At 32.8% G+C, this 20,687-nt stretch overlaps 1 protein-coding gene across 5 annotated transcripts in view; it reads right to left on the bottom strand.

The window, feature by feature from the left end:
- The window catches only part of Nol4 (nucleolar protein 4), a 300,071-nt gene that overhangs the window by 214,030 nt on the left and 65,354 nt on the right, over positions 1-20,687 (bottom strand). For 3 of the 5 annotated variants that reach the window (XM_003474094.5, XM_003474095.5, XM_013157255.3), the window contains exon 2: positions 10,812-10,961. In XM_003474094.5, coding sequence (XP_003474142.1) covers positions 10,812-10,961 — 150 coding nt within the window. Of the gene's footprint in view, positions 1-9,855; positions 9,919-10,811; positions 10,962-20,687 lie in introns of those variants that run through there. The other 2 variants (XM_063231787.1, XM_063231786.1) reach the window with 2 other exon arrangements.

Here is a 20,687-nt window from a genome sequence, read left to right as displayed (position 1 = left end):
ACTGAATAGTAGAAAACTGACATGATTCTCATTAATTATTAGCACTATTATATAATTTGGTCTTATAACACAGAGTAAAATACTTCTAAACAATGTATGTATAGGTAATTTTTCAATTAATCAAGTGTTTGTAGATTTTTGCTGTAATCTTCAATATAATCCACAAACAGGTTACCAGCTTCACATTATGATCTCTTTTTAACAAAACAGCAAACTAGGCTTCAGGAATTTGTGCATTTTGTCCATAAAGTAGAAGGCAGGAGTCACCTGTGATAATATGTTTTCAGGACCTTTCCTTGAACTACTATGTTTTTTAACCACTCATTGCAATCAGTATTTAAAATGAGATTTTTCATCCTCAGAGAGCTAAGATACTAACCTTACAACATAGATAATTATTCTTATAATACCCCCTGGTACGGGGTTCATTACAAGTAGAAAATACTCCAGCCCTTCAAGATGACCCTTCTGAACAGGAGAGGCAATGAAGTACTCTGTACTTTGCATAAATTTACTAAGTTCAACAAGGAAGATATCAGACTATGAGTAACACTATAGAATGGGAGAAGTTAAGATGTCACCTGTCCTGTTCCCGCAGAACTGATCGCTAAAATGATGGCTTAAGGACAGTATCTTAATATTGTGACAGGCCAGAACTAAATTCACAGGACTCCTGCTTTTAATAAAAATGTATAAGAACAGTAAATATCTGTCTATTTTAAAGGAAATATTGACTGTAAGTAACTGTCCATCTCCAAAGGAAGAAAAATTACCATGACATCGGGTGAATCATATGCATTAGCAATCACTTTATAACAAAAATAAATAAATCTAACCAAGATATTTAGCAACTAATATCACACTGCTTTGACCTTTGCATGCCCCGGTCATTTAAAAACAGGATCAATATTACTAAATATCACACAATCTAAGATACTATGGTAGGATATGATTCTTTTTAGATTTTGAGTTTGAGATCTAATTAAAATTGGTTTAATCACGTTGATGTTCTTAAAAAAAAACTCTTTCTACTTTTGTTTTACAAAACAACTGAAAAGGAGCTAAGGATGTAGCTGGGTGGCATAGCATCTGCCTGGCAAATGCAAGGTCATGGGTTCAATCCCCGACAACCATTTCCCAAAAATTAAGTTAAATAATAACAGTTATACCTTGATAGTTCTGGGATAAGAACAAACAACTATAAGTTTTGCTAAAAATTATTCACTATGCTCATAGAAGAATTTGACCTTGGGTGCCAAAACTCTGACATTTTCTCCTATAAAACCTTTTTATTATGGATAAACACCAAATTAAAAATTATCTAGCAATGTTGGCTTAGCTTACTTTATTTGAGGAAACTTCCAGTACAAATCACCTACAGTGTTCATAACTAGATCATGCAGCCATAGGAAATTTATTTTTAAAAATAAAATTCAAAAGGAGTAGAAAAGAACCTTTAAATCCAAGTGTCAATAAAGGATCCATATGTCTCGATTCATAAACTCACTGTACAACATAGTCTGAAGAGAACTCTGTGAAGAAGGAAGATCTAGGCTTGACAACAACCTCAGTCCAACAAGTGCTTTTCTGTCATCTGGTTTATAGACTGTGTTACCTTGTATCATCTTGAAAGAAGAATTTTGAACTTAAAAGGTTTACGGCACTGTCACATTTGCCCACAGGAATACATATTTGATTTGATTTGCATTCCTTTATGTCTCAGTTTTGCCTACTTGGTTTTATTTATGTACTTTTCATCTAAGAATTTTAATGCTGACTCCTGATGAAAGAATTCTTCAGAATCACTTCAAAATTAATTAGCTATTATTAATAGATGTTTTCCAGCTGTTTCACATATTCGGGCACCTCAATGCCTAGAATCATATCTAACAGTATCTAGTATATCTAAAAGCTTTCCAAATTTTTATACCATTTGCACAGTATAAGTATATTTTCATTATAAACTAGCATATACACCTGTTCATAAAATAAGATGGGTTATTTTCTAGTCTCTTTTTTAGCTTTATTGAAATTATCACAAAATTGACTTTACAACTCACTGTTGGATTGCGATAAGGAGTGTAAGAAAAACAATGGTCTAAATCAAAGGAACTGGTAGGCTAATCCAATGATTTTTGTGTGGTGCTTAGGGAAAATGATAGTTATGTGGTCAAATTTAAAATGAAAGTTGGCAAATCCAAAGGAGGTCTAAAGCAGACAGGGATATTTTTAGACAGGAGGTCAAGTTTTCAGACCACTAAAAGCAATTTGAAGATTTGAAGCAAATGCTTCAAGTGTAGAGTGAAAGAACTGAGAGGTGAATATAGAGGCAGAGAGTTTGTAATCCAGGTGCAGGGAAATGTACAAGTGCTGAGCAAAGGCAAAGGCATACAAATTCACTACATACCATAAAAGCCAACGGGGACAGAGCGTGCAGTGCTGACAGCCTCCCAGGGTAACGGGAGATGAGTCTGGTATTGTTGCATGAGGTATAATATAGTAGATCAAATGCCAACCAGACACGAAATAGTGTGTGATTCAGGTTAAAGGATGGGCAATTACCCATAGAAATAGCTTCTTAATGACACTTAAATTTTACACATTGCTTTTTAGAAATGGTTCCCTCTTTCCTTTATCTTGTTTGTAGCTATGAACATTCCCTAACTTCTACCTTTATTTTACAATAATTAAGATACCCCTCAACTGAGTAATTGTGGCAATAACAAAGAGAGAGTGAAATACACTGAAGGTGTATGCCTAAAGCTGCAAGTACTATTTTATGTCAGTTCTTATGATAGACCACTTGACTTCTAAGGAACATATTGTCAGGACAGAGAATTCTTGCACTTGATAAAATGAGTGATCAGATGGGCACTGGTAAAGATTTTCTTTATTCAGTTTCCCTAATACTAAGACAGAAATAATTCCTAAATAGTGCGTGTATGTAAGATGATTCAGCAAAGCAAATCTTATAAGAATTAATGGAAGCACAAAGAACTACAACTCACCTATATAGCTACACACAGTAGGGATGTGGGAAATCTGCTTCTATTGAATTTTTCTGAAAGGTGTTATGATGAGACATGCATGTTTCAGTTGGGGTTTAAAGGAGAATGCCAAGCAGATCACCTTCCTCATCACCTGTTTATTGTACGGTCAACCTCTAACTGCTTCCTATTACAAACCCCCTGTTAAAATTTGTCTTTCATACACCCAGCGAGTATGTAAAAAAAAAAAAAACAGCATTTATTTTGAAGTGCATAGTCAAAAATATAGCTGCTACAGTCCACTCACAGCACGTAAGAATCAGTCATCTTAAGGGAATGGGAAAAGATGAACTGAGACTTTGCTGGGCTAGACAGTCCAGTGAGTTGTACAAATCTCACATGTTTATGTAGGCAAAGCTCAGATTCTGTGAGTTGATAAAAATGCATGATAGATGCAGAATTCATTGCCTGAATTCTTGAATTGCTCAACAGATAAAAGTTTTTCAGAGATACCAAGTAATGAATTAGTCAGAGTTTTTTTTTTTTTTAGAAAAAATATCTCTTGGTTGTGGTGTTTACTGTGCTACCTAGGTGAATTTTGCAAAAAGAGATCAGGGATGCATTTTGATTTTCACGATAGCTGATGGTTGTGTTACTGGAACTCGCAGCCCTCATGATTTACGGATATTATTTTAGAATATCCTACTAATTATACACTAATAAATATATATGTGCTCAAAGATATCATATTTGTTGCTTCCCTACAGGTGAGAAAAATAATACCAAGATATAAAATTTTGGTACAAATTATACTTCTCACAAGAAGCGGCTACGTTATGTCAGTTTTATTCAGTTGCAATTACTATGTCTAAATTCTTGCCTAGTTCAGCTGTGATAAACTTTAACTCTGCATTTACAGAGTAGTAGAGCAACAACACGTGAGCGAAAGAGATAAAAGTTGGCTTCCTTTTCCTTATCCTGAAACAACTACAACTGCCCATGTAACATTTTCAATTCTGGACAAGTGATGAGGAGATGGTGCATGCTGTCCATAGGTCACCAAAAAACGCAGCTGGCACCAAACAACATGCGTCGTTTCAATAGAAAAAAAGAAATTTATGACACTTTTTACCCCACAGGGATGTCCATACATTGAAAAGCTTCCCATTCCCTTCGTTTAACAATGAGAACTATAACCTTACAGGCAATCACTATGTTAAAGCCAGCACCATTCTCGCTGTAGAACCGCACTGCAGTCTCCTACATCCTGTGTGTCCTTTCTATTAGGTTTTATCCCAAGCCACCTCTTAGATAGCTACTTATCCATGCACATACCTGTATTCACTTTTAAAAATCTGGGAGACATTTCATTTACTATACAGCTAAAATACACAAGAAAACGTAAAGTTCTGGATGAGAACAGGAATCACTAGGAAGCCTTAATGGTTTACTTTTTTAACTGCATTTGCTCACTTTTACCACTAGGGTGCACTAAAGTAGCAATTTACTAGGCCAACATAAAGAGTTAATGAATTTCTCCCTAAGGTTAATTCCCTTTCAAGGACTGCAACATTGCATTTAACAAGAAAATTATTGATGACAGAGTAGGTGATATTATTTAATGATGAAATGATATAGGTGAACTCTTATGTCCACTCCACTAGCAAGGAGACAGCTTTGGAATATAAAGAATTTGCACTATTGTTTTGCTTACCTGCAATGACTCTTAAACTATATATATATATATATATATATATATATATATATATATATATATGAGAAATGAATCAGTTCTAATAAATACCAGTAACTCTATCCTTCTGTTTCTGGATTTCTATGTAAAGACTTTAATTTCCATGTCACTGACATTTTTAGCTTTATCTTTCTGAAATATTTCACACATCTGATTTAATAATTTTAATAATATTCATCATTTTTAGTTATCCACAAACAATAAGACTGTTCTCGCATAAAAACAGACTTAACATTATGAGTACTATGTTGAAATTTAAAGGCTACTTTCAAGATTTAGGGGGAAAAAGGCTGGAAAAAACACTTGTGCATGTGTGTGTCTGTGTATTTGTGTAACTCATGTAAGTAAACCAATGTGAGAAAATATAAGCAGCGTGTGTGTATCCTACTTCAAGTAAGTGATGCCATTACTTAACAGCACATCAAAGATTTTCCTGAAAGGCAAATGAGTAAAATAATTTTCCTGTGTAAAAAATACACACACACACACACACACACGTATGTATCTATTTGCCTACAAAGGTCCTCTTTACTGCAAGCATGAGTTGTGCAAAGCACTGTCCTTATAGCCAGACTGCAGCTTTGAAATGGTTTCACTATTACTGCTCACAATGACATATGTTTACTATTTAGTTAGAATCAAGAATGCAGAGACATCATAGAGACAAAGACAGTTTATCCTTTCAACAAGTGTTTATTGGTCACCTATGATAAGCCTGACTTTTTGCAAAACTGTGCTTTAAATGGATATGAAAAACAGATACATTCTGTCCTCATTAGGGACTAATTTTAATAACATCTACTCTGACTGTAAAAAAAGTAAAATAAACAAGCAAAACAGCTTCACAGCACTATCTGTAAACTATTTACAATTAGATAATGTTTTGCCAGTGGACTTTCCAAGATAAACCACCTATAATGTATATTTCAGACCACTGATGTATTATACAACAGTGAATTATTATTATTAATTAGTTCAACACTGGAGAACCTCTACCAAAACAAGTCTGGTTTAAGGTTTTTCTGCCTCTGTTAAACTCTAGAAGAAAATGCTGTAGATTTAAATAATGAAACAAAATTTAAAATGCTACATTCATGAAGAGGTATGGGCCTATAATTGTTTTCTGTGTTATTTTGCTTTGATTTTCTTTTTTCATTTGTTCAAAGAAGGTGGCTTACAGACATGAAGCTAATTTCTGAGTCCCATAGAATATTTTCTTTACTCCTTTACTTTAGAAACTGAAATGTCATTACTTGTGCTTGGTTCAATTACAGAAAAGGCAAAAAATTAAAATTGTAAAAGGAAGTGAGAAAGAACTCATATAAAACACATTTTTATTTTTTTATTTTGAATTATGCCTAGACAATGACTTTTTGAGAAATTTAATTTTCATGGTGTCATGGTTTATATCTGTGGCCCCAAGCCCTCATGCATTTCCATTATGCATCTGTGATTGGTTCATTGTCTAGTGCTTAAACTGATGGTGTCAATGCTACACCCACAAAGGGGTGGAGCCAGGATGTAATGTAATGGCAGGAAGAAGGTGTGTCTCGCTGTTTTGCTGGTTCCTGCTTGCTGTTTGCAGCCGCCATGAACTGCGGCCCAGCCATGCCTGCCTGCCTTGGAGCCAACTGAGTATGGACTGAAACCTCCAAATTCTGTAAGAAATAAACCTTTCCTTTCCCAACTTCGGGCTTCAGATATTTTGCCTCAACAACGAGTAAAAAGTAACTAAGACACATGGTTTTTAACCTGATAGTTTCTACTAATTTCAAATTAATGCTCTTTTGCTTTTAAAAACTATATCCTGAAGATACAATTTCCCCTTTTTAACAAAATAAACATTTCCAAAAGAGACTGTTGAGACTTCTCATGTTCATGTTGATGATTTAGTCTTGCCTTCTATCTAACAAAATACACATGCCAAGGCTATTCCACAAGAAGCCACGCTAGGACGCAAAAAATCAGACAGCTGTCAGCCGAATTGGGAAGTCAGTAGACCTAACTGTGACACTTTTCTCATCCCATTTCCATAGCCGTCAATTCAGCTACAAGCAAGAGACAGAAGCATAAACATTTGTAAAAAGAACAGGGCAAAAATGATATGAAATGTAGTTTCAAGATTAAGCAGTCCAGATGTGACAGAACAAAAATTCCCCCTATTAGTTTTCAGAGTAGGGCTGCAGAAATTCTAACTGAAATGTTGTTTTTATACGGAATCTCTCTGGAAAGGAATATTCCATTCATAAAGAGAGGAAATTGTGTAAAGACCATCTAATTTTATGATTTTTCAAAAAATTAAGTTGATGGTTTTCTGAAAAGTAATTTAACTAGCAAACATTTCCGAAATCTGAAAATTTGCCAATTCATTACAAAAAGTTAAACATTAGAAACTGAAATTCTTATGATATTTACGTGGTAAGACAGCTACCACTGCTCCAACAGAGTTATGCTAATTGTCTGAATTGTTTTCTACCTGGATCGTAAGTAATTAGAGGAGAAATAATACAAGTGACAAGTGTGCCATGTGCATGTATGTGCATTAAGGTATTGATTTTACCACACCATGTATATTATTCCTTCCTAGAGGAAAAAAGGAAATAATTGTCAAAAGTGGAAGATAGGAAATGAGTGTTAGATTCAAAATTTTAAATGTTTGTCTGGCTCCCATCCTAATTTATTTTAGCTATAACATATGCTTTCCATTCTAAATTAAATAACTGTAGTGATTGGCAGCTGTGTATATGAGTATGTATGTGAGTAAGCCATATTAGTCTATGATATCATACTCCAAATTGTGCATGAGTGTCTATACACATATATGCAGACTATTTTCTCTAAAGATAACACCGAGTTTCCCTTTGAGTCGGAATTCCCACCAGGTAATCCTATTACACATGTAACAAGAAAGAGCATTGAACCTTAATCATTTCATTGCACCCTGATTTAAGAAACGCGTCTGAGCAGGCGGCTGTGCTTAGATTATGATAAAACGCAATTAATAAAGGAGGCACATTTACTACTACAGGGGAAGATTAGGCAAATACTGAGAGAAGTTAAAAAAATACTGAAAATTTTTATATTATACCATTAATTCTCAAGCTACTTTCTAAATTGCTAAATTTACTACATTGCTGCATTACTAAATTGCTACATTCAATTTTTAGAACAAAGAAATATTTTAGGTTCAAATATAAATGATATTTAAATATTCCACATTTTATCATTATATTAATTATATAATCAAGATTTGACTACATGAATTGACTATAGTCAAAACATTATAAAACTATATATATATATATATATATATATATATATATATATATTCAATGCACCAGTAACAATGTATACAGAGATACAAATGTAAAAATACAGATCTAAAAGACAAATAAAACTGAATAAAACAATTATGATAGCTTTACATATTCCTAAAATGTGTCATTTTATGTGGACTTTCAAGAGCTCATGAGTAATAGAATGCATGTTCCCCAATTTTACCCACAATCAGATTAGATTGCAACAAATTAGAACTTGAATAATGCCTAGATATTTCAAGGAATGATATACTGCAGATAGGAAAACCAAATAGCATTCAAAGTTAATCCAATATTAAAGAACCACCATTTCCTGCAGAGTGAAAACATAGAAAGAGGATTTGCAAAAAAGGCAAAGTAAATAAAATGACCACTAAATTCATTGATAATACTGTTAAGACAATATGATACGCTTTAATGATTAGTCATATAAGTATGGTTTCTTGGCCATGTAGAAAAAGAGAGAAAAAGAAGGTCAATAAACATAATCATGCATGCTCTATGAGCTAATGCGTTAGAAAAAAAAAATATTAAACTTAATGGGAACCACTACAGCTCCAATAGGTCTCTGGTCCTACAGGTGACTGGCCAGTTCCAACATCACTGCTGAGAACTACACTGATCCAATAATCTAGGACTCTAATAGCACTAGACCATTTCGTTTCAAATCACATTTTATTTTATGCCCCATTACTTGAACATTCATATGAATTTTTAACATTAGACTCAACTCGTTTTAGAGTCATGTGCACAGTTTTGCTGGTACTGCAGCAGGTTCTTCTCCCTTTTGCCCTACACTGAATTATTATATCATAAAAGGAAATGTTTCCTAATTAGGATTCAATTGAGAGATACCAGCAGGAAAAGGTTTAGATAAAAAAGAACCTCCCTGATACTTGGACAAAGTGATAAAATTTTAAATGAAGAAATATAAACATGGGAAAGGAAAAGAATCTTTGAAAATTGGATGATCCTTCAGGCTTTAAATTTTCATAGCATTCCCACCCTTAAAAGGCAGAAAATGTCTTACTAATGTTAATAGAAAACTGAATGCTTTGGAATCGTGTTTAATAATTTATTGTGTTCAGTATGTGTCGTGGCGATGGATCAGACTCTCTACACTTCTGTAAACAAGGCGAGAGTTTGCTCATGCTTCCACTTTAATTAAAGCTCTTATTAAGGCATTTTTAAGATTCAATTGTTTAAATTGCTTTTGGCACCTAATAAGATTTGGCTGCCACACTATGGACAATAAAACCATTTTTGCTCCTTTTTGTGTAGTTTTTTTATTAACTATGATTGAATTTATATATTCGTATCTTACAAAGTCCTATCAAATTAAGATAGCTATTTTCATGGATATGCATAATCATAAGGTGCATAATTAGTAATATTAGTAGATCAACATATAATTTCTCCCTATTGCTGCCCAGAGGAACGATTGGATTAGGAGACAGGCAAAATAAGTATATCCAGTAGTATTAGTCTCTGTAAAAATTTCTCAAGGTCGGTCATTATCATTAGTCATGATAAGAATGTCTCCTGGGATGCGTAGATCAAAAGAAAGTTTATGTGGCAGAATTATGTAAGGAAACTTACAATAGTGCCTGCCCACAAACCATGCAATTTGGAAACAGCCAAGAAACAAAACCATAGAGAAGAAGGAATAAATACAACATGTATTAGGGGTTATTATGCAACTACAAAGATTCTATATGACCCTGGCAATATAGCAAAATATAGTTATGGAAAAGAAGCTATTTCTTATGCTCAGTAGCTAATTTTCAAACATATGTACCTGTATTTGAAACTTTGAGCATTTCACACATTTTTCTGTATCTGAAAAAAAAATGGATCCAGACTGATATTGTGTATCAATATAGTTGAAAACATTTAATATAAAGGTAGCCAAAAGCAAAGTTCAATAAGAATTCCCAAAAAAGATATCATTTTGATTGCTGATAAGGCACATCTCATGTACATTTTGCTCATACCAGAAAAGAATAACTTACTGTTCAATTTTGCTAGAAAGGATAAAATATCTAGTAATATTATTTCATTATGTTTTAAAATTAAATAAAAAGCTAGATTAATATTTCTAGATCAAACAGTAGGTATAAGAAGATACTTCATAATAATATATAACTTCATTCTGAACACAGATATTTCAGCATCTAATAGTTAATTAAATCTTCCTTTCCTATAATTTACAACAAAACTAATATATTCCCATTTTTTAAATGTTCAAGGGCATTAGATCTATGAAAATAACATATAATAATCTATTCTGGAGAATATCATAATTTTAATAGTCTATCCTGGAAAATTAAGAAATACATAGCCTTCAGGAAAAATGCATTTAATATAAAGCAATATAAGAAAAGTACATAAAATTGTCTTATCTATATTGCTGCATGGATGAAACACAAAATATCTAAAATATTGATATGGCTTGAATGTAAAAACTGTAATAAAAGTATAAAAGTTCATATCATAATCTTCGAGTCTAAAATTTATATAGCACAACACACTAAATATATACAGTAAATATATCTTTGCATTGTACTTGGACAACCACAATACATATGACAGACTTGTAATCATATGACTGAAATAAAGTCAATAAAAATTATAGTTTAAGTATTGATTAAAACCATGATTTGGTCTTATTTATATTCAAAATAGAATATTAGTAATTATTTTAATCTAATTTAAAACATAAAAATTCTCAGCGTTCATGCCTTTTTTACTTACTGCTTTGTAAGTTCTCTTCTGTCCAGCGTGCTTCCGAATTTGTTCTCCATTTGGCCCGGTTTCCACGTGCATTGAATAGATAATGTCAAAGAAGTCTTCCACCACCGCGACCCGCCGTAAAGACAGCTTTTCATCTACCCCCACGCCATCCTAGAAACAAAACCAAAGACACACGTTATTCATTTGAAATTAACACAGAAAGTGAATTGCATCGAAATATTTAGATAATCTGAAGTAAATCATCTAGGTAGAAAACTTCAACATTTTTGAATGATAGCCCACAATTTTATGTATTACTTACCTAAAGAAATTTAATAAACAGGACTAGAAAATAAGTTTAAATCATGCTTAGCCGTAAGTCTCATCTTTTGAGTTTTAATATTGACTTACTTTTAATCATCAGTATAACCTTCTTAAAAGCCTATTAATTTTATGTCAATAATTTATTTCTAAATATTTATTCATTCATTCAATCAGTATTTCAGTTGCTGAGTCCTGGAAGTTGTAATTACAGAAATAATAGAACATGGATTCTCTATCCTCAAACATCATATAATCTAGGAAGGAAAATATGTCTATTACCAATATTAGATTAAGACAAATGTTTTAAATGTTAAAAATGTGAACTCTAAGACCTTGCCTAAGTGTAAACTATGGGTGCTTCGTTGTTGTTGTTGTTATTTTAAGACAAGGTCATGCTATGTAGTCCACACTGGCCTTGAACTCACTATGTAACTCAAGTTGTCATTGAACTTGCAGGAATTCTCCTGCCTCAGCCTCTTGAGTACTAGGATAATAGTCTTGTGCCACCACACCAAGCTACCTATATGTAAACTATGATTCTTCCACCCAGAAATTGAGTAGTTTTACAAACCACTTAAATCTTTCTAAATTTCTCTTTTCATGGCTGCAAAATAGGGATAACAGAGCCAACTGCATAGAATTATTGTAAGAATTAAATGTAATAATATGTGCAAAAGACATAAACCCAATGGCTGCCATATATGAACATTCTATAAATGGTATCCCCTACTATTTTAGTGATATTATTAAAATATAAGAAAAGAGACACTATAGGCGTTCAGAGAATAAATGCATCACCAACTGCTAAGGTAGTTTCTTGGGAGAAATATAATTTAGCATAGGTGCGAGTTGAGCTGGGGCACAAACGATGGTAAGGGAAATATGATGCAGAGCCAGCAGTTCAAACAGATGATAGACAATAAGGCAGAGTTCAGATAATGAAAAAAACATTAACCTTACATGAGTGCAACATGGAAGAGTTACCTGCTTATGAAAATGCACACACACACACACACACACACACACACACACACACACACACACACTTATTTTTACCCCAAGTAATATCACAAAGAAGCCAATAAAGCAATTAATGCTGGTACCGTGAGGCAACTAAGCAAAATCGTGTAGTTAATGAGTGATGTGGCAGGAGTCTTATTCAACACTAATTCCAGAAGTTGCACAACCATGAAGAACTCACTGGCACTTCTCATTACTTTGGTTTTTATTTCTTTCTCATACTAAGCCTTGAAGGTAGCAGTGGCCAAGACAGCACATTCACATTAAGCTATACAGGGTTTTCCTCACTGGGTTCAACTACAAATGTCCCTTCACAGATTACTGTGATGAATGCTGCTCCCAGTTAAGCTCCCAACCTTTCTCACACCTCTTCTCGAACCTTTCAAGGCATCTTTCCCTTACGTGGGCTGACGGTTACCTCACTGTCTTGTAACACAGGACTAGCACACACTGAGAATGCAAACTCGCATGATGCATGGGAGTTACCATCCTGGATAACCGTTCAACTTTGACAACAGTAACCAGGAAAATGCCATTTAATGTGCCCCCAGCTGACTGTCTCTACATCTTCAGAGAACATCCATTACTCCTTAGGCTTGGAAACTCAAATTCTACTCTTCTATCAATACAATCAGCCATGAAACTTTGTCTTCTTGGCTCCAGTCAGTTCCTTGAAGAATAACCATAAATACAGTGATTTGTGCAATTATTAATTCTATGTGCTTACATAAATTAATATATTATTTGTTCCCAGGGTCATTTGCATATTTACTCAGCCTGCCAGCTAAACATTAAACTATAATTTATTCATTTTATCTAGTATCCAGCAAAACCTAAATAGTCCCTAGCTCCTTGCTAGTTACTAGAGTCATCCAGGGGTATAACCCAGTCAGGGTGTTTAAGGACTGTCTACTGCAGAAAAGATGTTTAGCTAAAAATCGTTACAGTAGTACATACAAGTCCTTTGGCTTCTGTGACAATTTACCATTACATGAGCTGCTTAACAAGAGAGAAAATTCTTCTGTTTTCATCCTGGAGAACATAAGTGCAATATCAAATTGTCAGCAGAGATGCACTTGTCCTGGAAAATCTGTTATTTACTTCTTTCGGGTATAAGTGGTTGCTGGCATTCCATGGCTCCAGGCCATATCACATTGCCTTCTCTTCTGGGTAGATCTTCTCTAATTCTCTCTCACAAGGACCTTTCTGATGGCCTTCCAGGTAATTCAGGGTGATTTCTTCATCTCAAAATCCTTAAACTAATTATACTCAAAAATTCCTTGTTTGAACAAAGTAATAATTTCAAGAGGCAGGAATCAGTAATTGTTATGTTTGGGTGGCCATTATTCAGCCAACTGCAGGTGGAATCAGCACACAGAAGGTACAAATTGTGCTCTGACACTGTGCTGGAGAAGCTTCACAACTATTTAATACTTAGCATTCTTTAAAGATCATAAATTCAGTGCACATCAATACCATATGAAATCACATATACTTAGGGAAAGGAAATGGTCTACAATCCTTCTATCATACGCATCTCATTACTTTCAATTGACTCACCCTCAATTCATACAAATGTTCTACAATTAAGTGCAAAAATGCCTTCATATGTTTAAAACTACAATGTAAATGACTCAAACATTCTTGATGGTTTATTGCTAGGGACATTAGTCAAAGAAAAAAAGAAAAAAAAAGAAAGAAAAAGGGCACTTATATATGAAAGGAAGAAATATAGCCATCTTTTTCAGGTTCTATATATGTCATAACATAATTGTATATTTAGAAAATCCTAAGAAATCCCCCCAACTTAGAATTGATAAGTTCAAATTCCATACATAAATATCAATTATATTTCTCTTCCTTTCTAACAGATAATCAGAAATTGAGTTAGACTAAATAATTTCATTTAGAAGGACATCTAAACATTAACATTTTAGGACTAAATTTAGATGTGAAGTTAACAAAATAAGTTTAAGATTATAAACATTATAAAATACTGCTAAAAGAAATTTAAAATGAGATAAAAGTAGATATGTATACTTCACACATGAATCAAAATATGTAGCATAATTAAGATGGCAATTCTCCAAAAATTTACTAATAGAACCAATGCAAGCTCTTAGCAATATTCTAACAAGCATTTTAGAGAAATTGATGTAAATGCAGTGTAATAAACATAGCAAAAATATCTTTAAAATATATTTGCAGTTCACATACTTCTTAATTTCAAAGCCTACTATAACAACTATACCCTCATACTCAAACAAATGAAGCCAGAATTTCATGTAGTCCCATGTAGCAAAATCAAATCAAAATGGACTTTAAAGCTAAAAGTGAGAACTAAACTCAAACTTTTTATAACACATAGGAATAAAATGCCTATGACCTTGGGTAGGGCATAGTTATGATACCAAAAGTAAAACAATAAAAGATAAATCATTAATAATTACATGAAAATAAAAAATATGTTGCAGATGATCTCTCATCAAAACTGGAAATGAAAACCTATAAAAATTTGGTAAAATATTTAAGAGCAGCCTATCTAATAAGGAACTTTTATTAATAATATACATCAAAATACAACTCAATCATAGAAAGTCAAATCATTTAAAAATTGGCAGATTTTAAATAGATATTTCTCCACAGAACATATTCAAACACACGAAAAGACAATAGTATTAGTCATCAAAGAAGTGCAAGTAAGTCTGCAATGAGACGCTCCTTTCACATTCGCTGGGATTTCTAAAATCAAATGTGGAGGGAGTATGTAGAGAAACTAGAATTCGCGTGAATTGTTGATGGGGAAGCAAAATGAGGCAATTGCTTTGAAAACAGTTTCACCAATAACTCAAACATTAAACAAAGACTTAGGAGATGACTCACCTGGCCCACACCAAGCTATATTCAAGAGGAACGATAAAATAAGTCCACATACACTCTACACAAATATTAATAGCCTATTTGTAATAGCCAAAAAGTAAAAACCCAAGTGTCCCTGAAACATGGCTACAAATGCCTGTGTATAATCATACAAATAAATGATTGTTATTCTTCCACAAGAGGAACAAAATCTTTACTGTGCCATGAATGAATCCTGCAGGCACTAAGCCGAGAAAAAGAAGTCAGACACAAAAGACCACATATTGCATGATTCAATTTAAATAAAATATCTAGCATAGCCAAATACATATTCGACTATTGCTGGTTTAGGATGGAGAGAAAAGATAGGCACTGACTAATATTGTTTACAAAGTCTTTTTGGAAAAACATAACTCTTCTAATATTAGATGATGGGAATGTTTTGCAATCTTCTGAATGTACTAAAAGGTTGAATTGAATAATTTAAATGATAAATTAGGATGTGAGATATATCACAATAACTCTGTTAAAAGATACGCATTTTGAGTTCAAAGATGGAGGCAAAGCAAGAAGAGAAACTCATGCAGTACGTACTCAGCCAGGCCCCGAACCTATGAACGTGCAGTAGAAATGAAGAGGCTCAGTCACTACCATAGTGGCAGTTAATATATTGTGCTGGTCAGTACTGGACAAACATCCTCAGAAATGAATAAGGTTCTTATAAATTTTACTGACATAAAACATGTGTTGTGTAAGATTTACAAAAATAATACATACTTTCATAATAAATTCCATATGAGCAACAAAGTTTTATAGGATGTTTTCTTTGTATTTTAAAGGAAAAAGTGATACAAAATTTCAAAACAAGATTGTAGGAGAGTAATTAAGATTAGCAAATTGTGTACTGTTTTCTTCAAAGTAGTTTTTAAGATTACAAAATATAGGCATGAAAAATTGATCAAACAATATAGGCACAAACCTTTCTTTTCAGTGAACTGATAGCAACTAGTAATATAAGTATCTTAATTATATATATATATACAAAATAGTTATATATATATATATATATATACTTTTTTTTCCTTTTCCCTACCTTCTTTTCTGTGTTCCCTCATTCCAGTTTCTCTTTCCTTTTGAATAGTTTCTTCCCATTTTATAATATCTATTGTGTATTTTGGATCTTATTTACTCTTCAGCCTCTCATACTAGGAAGACAATTTTATGTTTACACACAAGAGTCTGATTTATTTCACTTATGTGTGTTGTCTCAAGTTGTACCCACTTCCCTATAAAGGTCTCAAGTTTACCCATTTTTATAGCAAATAGCACAAGAAGCACTTCAAAGAATAAATAATTGGGAACTCATTAAAAACCTTTTTGCACATCAAAAGAAATCAACTGCATAGTGAAAAGCCAACCCATGGCATGGGAAAAATTTTTAACCAATTGTCCCGCAGACAAAGAACTTCTATGTAGAACATATAAATATATTTTTTTAAATCAGACCTCCCCCAAATTCAAAGACTTAATACAAAAATGGGCATCTGGGATGCACACACATTTTTCAGCTGAAGAAATACAGACAGCAAATAAACATATGAAAAAATGTTCAGCATCACTGGTCATTTGAAAGACGTAAATTAAAACAACTCTGAAATTCTGTCTCACCCCAGTAAGAATGGCTATCTTCAAGAAAACAACCAAAGCTAGAGATTTAGCTCAGTGACATAAGCATCTGCCTGGCAAGTGTGAGGTCATGAGTTTGATCCCTGGTCTTGAAAAAAAAAAAAAAAAAAAGAAAGAAAAAGAAAAAAAAAACATAAAAGAAAGAAATCAACCAATAACAAGTTCTGGAGGGGTTATTGGGGGAAAAAAAAAAAAAAACTCTTCTCCACTGTTGGTGGGAATGTAGACTGGTACAACCAGTGTGGAAATCAGTGTGGAGATTCCTCAAATTACTAGGATTAGAGGTCCCATTTAATTCAGCTATTCCTCTTCTGGATATTTTCATAGAAGAATTAAAAACATAATAACATAGTGATACATGTGCACCCATGTTTATAGCAGTATGATTTATAACACTTAAATCTTGGAAACAATCCACATGCTCATCAACCCAGGAATGGATAAAAATATGAGGATGTTTTCTTAACTGGCCAATGGGTAATTTTGGATGAACTATGGTATGTGAATTGTGAATTTTCATCTTAATCTGAAAACTATTTCCTAAGATATTTTTTGTAGCTAAACATGGATGATTTGCTGTTGAAGTATTTCATATAATTTGCAAGGTTTACTCATTAAATTGAAAGGAATTTCACTCAACTTCTGTACCTAGACAATGAATACACATACATGCACACACAAACACAAAATGATTTTTGTGGTTTAAATACTCCTATCATGACCATTTTAATCTAGCACGCTAAAACCACTGATCATAAACTTGAGAAATATACACAAATTCATTACTATATGGTATCTTCAACATATTCATATAGACCAGAATAACTACTTCAAGAGTATGTATAATATTACACTGCAGTAAAATAGTCAGCAATTATTTTGAATATTTGATACTTTTTAACGTGAATTATTTAATTTAATTTTTAATAATGATTATGTTTCACAAACCATCTACAAAATTTCTAAAAAATTAACAGTTAGTTCTCATGAGTTTAGTAAAAGTCAGCCCCAGAATACCTCTGTCATTATGTCATTCAAATTCAATGAATGGCATATTCACTGACTTTAGTGACTATTTTTTACAATAGATAAAAGATACAGAGAAAGCCGCAGACGACAAGAACTCAAAAACTCTTTGAACTAACACAACACTGCACTGTGTCTGAAACAAATTGCTATTGCTAGAAAAACTTTTATATTATGGTAGCGAAACTAATCAAATGTGTAACTTAAGTCTATTTTAGCAAGTCTATACTCAAAAAAGTATTGGTTTATTTAATCTCCTGTTCCTTAATACTAACACATTAATATGACATTGAGGGGAAGCAAAGTTAAATAAAAAACATAAATCACCCTTATCTTATCTCTTATAGCTCACTAACTACCAAAAGGTGAAATGTTATATACAGACATAAAAATTTAAGGTAACCATATGAAACTGCTAAATAAGAGGTGGCATGAATAGAAACATTAATATTATTATAATAAAATCAAGATGTCTTTTATGTAAAAAGAATTACATGTAAATTTTCATGGACCTTTGCATTATAGGATCTATGCAGAAGATAATACTTATGAAATTTAAATTCAACAGCTATAGAAATTTCTAACTTTCAACTATCTGATAAAATTAGACAAAAGTAATTAATATAGGAATAACCACGGTGGGCCAACCTCTCTCCTGCAATCCTTCCTGACAATGAGTCAAGAGAGATACTCACTTCAGAGGCATATGGCAAGGGATGAGTAGATTACAGACACTGGTATACTGCTGGAACATATTATTTCACCCAAGGAAGGAAGTTTGTGAGACATTTCCCCTCAACTAAAAATGGCATTTGAAAGTCAAAATTTTAATATATCAAATATATCAAATAAAATATCTATCTTTATTTAACTTGTAATAGGAAATTCAACCTAAGACCAGTATACCACATTTACTGTCTAGGAATCAATAGATGAAAACACTGGTCATCATCTCTTCCTTAGTCAAAGTGTTATCAATCAGATATCTTAGTTGACAACATCATTACCATAATATAGTTGATGTTATAGAGAGCAATTTTAGTGAAATATTTAGAATAAAAACATTGAGTTGCCAAAGCACATACAATAGAGCAATGGCATAATACAGACAAAATAAATGAGAAGGAAATAATGTAAAATTCTAGCATTCAATTTTGAAAAACATTCTATACTCAAGAATTTGTGGAGACCACCTTTAAATAATTTAATTGTCACAACCACATTTGATCTTCTATTTATACTGAAAGTTATACATATCCATATATACCCAGTCTTATTCAACCACAATGAGCTATTTTTTAAATGACCATCTGTAGCTCTAAACTCCTTCAGTCATAAGGAAATATGCCACTTGACACTCAAGACTTCCACACATATAAAAATTGAATTTTAAAATATATATGTATATTATAACAAAACACCTTAGTTGACTAAATAATTGAAAAGAAATGTTCCAGGTACAAAATTTTTCTTTCTATGTATTGATTACTGAAGAAACTCACCCTAATGATATGTAAACTAATATGTTTATATAGAAAATTAAATATTTTTAATCTGCAATATTCTTTTGCTAAAATTTCCCAATGTGTTTCAGTTACTAACTATATCTTTAAAAAAAAGCTAAGAAATAACAATACTTCAGAGAATAGAAAAAATATAGCATAAAGACAAAATCAACTATTTCAACCTAAAACATTGCAAACTATAAAATCTATTTTCCTCAAAAAGCAAATTTATACATTTATTAACTTTGAAACAGCTATTCAGTTGCATAACCATAGAAAATTCAAATCTGCTTTTTCCAAATGTGATGATATACTCAGAAAATAGGAGTGAATTCCAAGTTTATGTTTCCTCAATGAGAAGATAATTATAATTATTTATATACGATAATCATCCTTTTTCCAGTACAAACAAAAATCCATATTACTAGGAGGTCAATTCCTGCCAGCTCAAAGAAAACTGGAAAACACTGCTTGGTCATATGTTTATATTCTAGCAAAACCAGCTCTACCTATCAGATTTTGTCTCATACCAGGAACTTTCCAACGCTTTCCTGACACAGGCTGCTAAGGTCCTTGAAGCACAAATACATGACCATTTTGAAGTGCTGATTAACCTGCTACCATTTAGACTGCATGTTTCTCTGTCTTTTCATTATTGCACAATTCTAGCTCCAAATAAGCAGTTTGTGTAACGGTCCCCCTTTTTCCACTCCCAGAACAGGTAAAAAACTACTCCTTTTCTCCTTGAAAAGTAAATTGCTTAATATATCTTTAGGATTTCTGTGAAGATTTAATCATTTGATTTATCTCTTTGGTCCGACATTCTGGATAATTCAGTATTTGGCAGTGATTCTAAAGAATAAATGCATCTTCTTATGTTTTCCTTTAACTAATAGGTATACTCATGTTAAAAAAAAAAAAAAACAGCAGTAAATTTCATTTTATACCTTTGCAGTTAGGAACCAAAGAAAGCAACTCAAAGTGATTTTAGTGGTTGTAACAATTGATACATTGTGTCAAGTTGAGAAGTTTAGAAATTTAACTAAGGGAAGCAGCAGAGAGCCAGGGTCCTACTTTGTAAACATCCTCATCCTGTGCAAGAGGAGTGGACAGGATGGTGTGAGTGCTATCCTCCTCCTGAGGGAGAAATAGCAGGCTTACAATGTAAGAGAGGAAAAAGGCTTACTAGGCCCCTTTGGTCTTGCAGCCTTTGATTTCTTCTGCTGCCTTGAAGTGTTGCCTCTGTGCCATGCCACCCTGCCTTGGAGCCAGGTAACTGTGGACTAAAATCTCTACAAACTGTGAACTAAATAAACCTTTCCTCCTTAATTTTGAGTGTAGAATATTTTGTTTTAGCCACAAGAAAAAGTAATCAAGACAGTGGTATTAACATTTATAATATAAAAATAGATTAAATGATATATGTGCCCATAACCAACAACCTACCATGTGTTTTTGGAGAGGAATGCTAAAAAAG

Source organism: Cavia porcellus, unplaced genomic scaffold (assembly GCF_034190915.1).
Source record: "Cavia porcellus strain 051 isolate PalLab524CR breed Dunkin Hartley unplaced genomic scaffold, mCavPor4.1 scaffold_20, whole genome shotgun sequence".
Taxonomy (NCBI): domain Eukaryota; kingdom Metazoa; phylum Chordata; class Mammalia; order Rodentia; family Caviidae; genus Cavia; species Cavia porcellus.
The sequence above is the reverse complement of the archived record's forward strand: the minus strand, read 5'-3'. Positions and strand labels throughout refer to the sequence as shown.